General features: G+C 41.1%; 1 protein-coding gene across 1 annotated transcript in view; it reads left to right on the top strand.

Annotated features, from left to right (window-relative positions):
- SLC40A1 (solute carrier family 40 member 1) overlaps positions 1-4,926 on the top strand; it is a 19,195-nt gene that overhangs the window by 2,260 nt on the left and 12,009 nt on the right. Inside the window, exon 3 of the mRNA XM_004701487.2 lies at positions 2,870-3,029. Within this exon, the coding sequence (XP_004701544.1) occupies positions 2,870-3,029 (160 nt within the window). The remainder of the gene's footprint in view (positions 1-2,869; positions 3,030-4,926) is intronic.

Genomic DNA, 4,926 nt, shown 5'->3' with positions numbered 1-4,926 from the left:
TTGGGTCTCCACTCACACGCCCCCCCATCATTCACTGTGGTAAGATTTTTTGTTCTGATGATGCCTGAAACCTGATCCCTTCGACACCTCGTGATCGTACAGGCTGGTGTGCTTTTTCCATGTGGGCTTTTTGCTTCTGAGCTAGATGGCCGCTTGTTTACCAGAAGAGAATACTTTTTAAAGGAGTTGTGCATTTAATAATAAGAAGAAGAATCTTTAAAATAAAATAATTATCCTTTGTGGCTTACAAGCAAAAAATATGGGTATAGTCTATTCATATGCCACACATAATATTTAACTGAAAAGTACCATAAGTCGGGTAATTTTTTTGAGAGAACAAATTCTGAATGGCATTTTTTTAAAAAGGAAACGTTGATGGATTGTCCATAAGACATGAATGCAAGCTATTGCCTGAGGAAGTCTGTACCCATGCCTGGAAAATGATTAAGCTAGGTTATTGGCTCCCCAGGACATAGCAGTTCAGAGATAGATCATTGGAAATGCAAGCTCCTGTCTTTCCATAGGCGAGAAAGGGATGGATGACTGCACGTTTTCTGTCAGCACAGTGGTGGTGCTGCGGGTTGTTTCTTTTCCAAAATAGCTGGGATTTTGCGAAACTACTTTCATAAATCCAAACCATGTTTGCTCTTCCCAGTTTAATGTTTTAAGTGTCAGGGACTAAGAGGAGGCCCTAAATAGCACAGTGAAGTGCTCAGCTACTAGCCAAAGTTTGAGTCTACTCTGGCAGAACGCCGCTGCAGCTTTGGGAAGGTCAGGGCCATGAACACGCTCTGGAGCGCAGTGCTACTCGGAAAACACGTGGGAGTACCAGGAGTCACAATAGACCCACTGATGAATTAAGTATTAAGAAAACGAATAAAAGGTGGTCACAATAGTTTCTGAAAAATCTCACCTTGTGACTAGGACCCCGTGCTTAGAGGAAGACAGTTCCTCCTGTCCATGTCTTCTCCTATGGAAGAGCTGAAAATATAATTTTGTATGGGCCGAAAAGACATATTTATTTATGAAACGGTAACTAAACATTTTTAAAGGGGGAGGCAATTGCATAACCCCAGAGATAGGTCTTAGGTCACGATCCTCTGGACCGTTTCTATGTACCTGCATGGCTCCAGCCCTCCTTCCCTCAGTCTCTGCTTCTAAAAACCTCTGCCATCGCTTCCCAAGCCCCCTCTTCTTTGTTTTCCCTCACAGCACGTTCTACCACCTTCTCTGTGTAGGTTTATTTTGGGTCTCTACTCAATTGCAATATAAGTTGCATGCAAACATAGACCTTGATTTTTGCTTACTGCTGAAACTTCAGTACCTGTAACAGTTTTGAGTATACAGTAACCTCTTTATGAATATTTATTAAGTGGGTTAATGATCGTGAGCATTCATTCACAGATAATCAGTAGACATTCAGCTTTCAGTCCAATGGAGGTAGACAGGCATTTACACAAATCATCCAAGTAGGATGGGTGCCTGTGGAGAGGGCAGGAAATGGACGTAAAGGAAGGAATGGGTGGGCTTGAGCTTGGATGTTTGTGCAACATTGAATTAGACGCTACCTGATTCTTGGGTTGTTTGTGAGCTTAGAAGCTGTTGCTTCTTTAGTGGCTCCCTTTGGAAGTTGGGGAACTAGAGCAGTTTTATTCTTCTCCCTCAAGAAAAGCTGGTAGGCTATACAGAGATAAGCAAGAGAAAACTTTTGTTTTGCTGGCCTGCTCTAGAGGGATCTGAAAACAAATTTATTTGGGAAAAAAAGTAGGAGTAGAAAATAAGAAAGAGCCTTATTTAAATAGTATTTCTTATCCTTTATGTTAAGACTGCGTCCTGGTGGCGTACGGGTTATGCAAGGTCAGTAGCTTAAAACTACCAGGGGCTCCTGCAGAGGAAGATGAGCCTCTCTTCCAGTAAACAGCTGCAGTTTCAGAAACCCAAAGGGGCAGTTCTAGTCTGACTTATAGGGTCTCCATATAAGTCAATACTGACTCAGTGGCAGTGAATTTGAGTTTTATAATCAGTAATAGAACATTTGCTCAGGAAACGATGTCTTATTTGGGGCATTGATGTGTTTTTGTATTGCTCTTCAGAGCAATGGGGTTTGGATAGATTACATCTGGATTTCTAATCAGTGCTGTTGTTTGACTTTGAAATTTATTTATGAAATACAATCTAACCAAAATCCAAACTCAATACCATCAAGTCGATTTTGACTCATAGCGACCCTGTGGGTTTGTGAGGCTGTAAGTCTTCCCTGGAGTAGCAAGCCTCACCGATCTTCTGTGGAGCAGCTGGTAAGGGCTGACCTTGTGGTTCGGCAACCCAGCGTGTAACCACCTATGCTACCAGTATGAGCCAGAGTGGAGGTTTCAGGGCATTAGAAGTAAATGAAACTTCAGAGCTCATGTCGTCAATTCTCATCAATTCCTGTGGCTTTATAAGTTGAGCAGTCGACTCTTTTCTTCGCATTAAAAGCTTACTTATGTTTATGAAGTATACTGCCATTTAGTTCTGGTTAACTAGCAACTTTTATACCTCTACATCAGTAGGCAGATTCTAGGCCCAAGGAATAACCTGACGCAGAGGGGGAAGGGATTTTGTCTGAAAATATCTTGAGTCAGGAAACCATATTTTCTCTAGAATGATAACAAGTTTGTACGTGTTAAAGTTATGGCTTTTAGAGTTTACTTGGTAAACGGGTAAGAATATTTAAACACCTGCCCAGTGTTCAATCCATACAAGAATTGTTGACTTTGAAAGTCTCGAGATGTTAGACAGAAAGTGCCCCTTTGATAAGGAAGCAACTTCCTGAGTTCACTGGACTGGAAAAGAAAAATATCTCATCAAACCTCTTTCCTTCTTGCAGGGAGATCGAATGTGGCACTTTGCGGTATCTGTGTTTCTGGTAGAGCTCTATGGAAACAGCCTGCTCTTGACTGCAGTCTACGGGCTGGTGGTGGCCGGGTCTGTCCTGTTCATGGGCGCCATCATTGGTCATTGGGTGGATAAGAATGCCAGACTTAAAGGTGAGTGTTGTTACACCTAACTAAGCCCTTGTTTCTACGGGGACCAGTGCTTGAGCTACTTCTATAATAGGGGGAGAAAACCCAAGATCCACCCCTGTGACTAGCTCACTCAGTGTCGTGTTTGCCCTGCCTTGAGGGATAGAATGCTTAGTGGCAGAATCTCTACCCGGAGAGGCTTGCAGCCTTTTCAAAAAGCAGAGATTCCGGAATACTTGTGCTAATGAAAAAAACTTCCTTTTTTTAATCTTCGGCTGTTCATAAATTGCAGATGTTAGCAATGAATAGCTTAGCACTTAACATGTTTTTATTTTGTTCTCATTATTGAGAATATACACAGCAACCACAGACCGATTCAGTCGTGGTTCCATGTACAATTTAATGACAGTGTTTCTGTTTCTGTTTGAGTTGTGCCACCATTTTCACTCTCCACATTACATTACATCCTAGTTCTCTTCTGGGAACCATGTACAACATAAACGTTTGCTTAATGCTGGTTTCTTTCTAAACATGAGCTCCTCGCACGTACCGTTCTTAGGATGTCTTTAATATCAGTCCTCTGGATCACCCTGATTCGAATACAGGGTTGATGAGTGTGGTGGGAGGAGAATTTAAAAGCTCATATAGATTTAAGGGAGAATAGCTGAGACTAAATCATAATCTCAGACTAAATTATAATTTTTTTAGGAAAAAAAGAAGAAATAATAATAGCATTTATTCCTGAGCATTAATACTGAGATCATTCTGTTTTATGCAGGAGAGAAAGCAATTGGGCAATTTGATTCTCCAGGGTATTGGGCAATTATTGAGAGCAAAATATTCTTGAATTGCCTAGTGGGTCATACCAAGACCTGCTAGGTTTGCCTTAGACACTAGGGAAAGACTGAGATAGTGGTAGTGTCCTACCACTGCGCCTAGATACACGGCAGCCTGGATTACCAAATTCTAGGCTTTGATGCTATTAGTCAAATGGTCAAGACACACGTTTTTCTGTTTTGAGAATGGGTAGACCAGAAAGCCTGTAGAAAAATGAACAATACCTAGTTTTTAGACTATCAAACATAGGAATATAGAAGTATTACATATTGGAACCATTTGCCTTGTGGTCATTGAGTATAATGGTTGCAGGTTAGAAAAGAATGCTGAGTTGGAAGAAGAACATGGTGCGATAGCTATTTCCCACTCACTCTGTGTAGTCAGCGTCTGTGTCAACCCTCCACGAGAACCTGCCCGTGATGTCTTCAGACTGCATTAACCATTGCTTTGTCTGAGCCCATGAGACTTAGTCAAGATGTATCTGTGCTATTGCATCCATACTGTTGTAATTCTTTTCACATATTTGTCTTCTACTCCCGGACACTAAGACTTCATGCAGTTGATATTCAGTCCCAGCACAATGAGTGAATGATTGAGTTACATGGTGGGATTTTAATTCAAACCACTTTCAGGAAGCAATTTGATTTAGTTTAATGCCCCAAGAGGATGTTTCAAGTCAATATGAGCTTTATTAGCCTAGAAGACAAGACCTATAATTATAGATTACACATGCAGTGCTCTATATATTTTCAAAGTATTTTCATAAGTATTTTATTTGTGCATTATAATGATTCTGTAAAATAAGAAAGGCAGATATTACCATCTTCACCGTATAGTTGCGGGCCCTGGGATATTGGCTATCTTTCTTTAGATCATGCACCAATGACAGAAAAGACTGCCGGGTGTTAGATTCTTTCCTGTCCTTATTCCACGTGGTTGCCTTTAAATCAGTGGTTCTCAACTTGTGGGTTGCGACCCCTTTGGGGGTTGAACAACCCTTTCACAGGGGTCACCCGAATTCCTAACAGTAGCAAAATTACAGTTATGAAGTAGCAACGAAAATAATTTTATGGTTGAAGTGGGC

Source organism: Echinops telfairi, unplaced genomic scaffold (assembly GCF_000313985.2).
Source record: "Echinops telfairi isolate 266 unplaced genomic scaffold, ASM31398v2 ScPeMD7_3;HRSCAF=10, whole genome shotgun sequence".
Taxonomy (NCBI): Eukaryota; Metazoa; Chordata; class Mammalia; order Afrosoricida; family Tenrecidae; genus Echinops; species Echinops telfairi.
The sequence above is the reverse complement of the archived record's forward strand: the minus strand, read 5'-3'. Positions and strand labels throughout refer to the sequence as shown.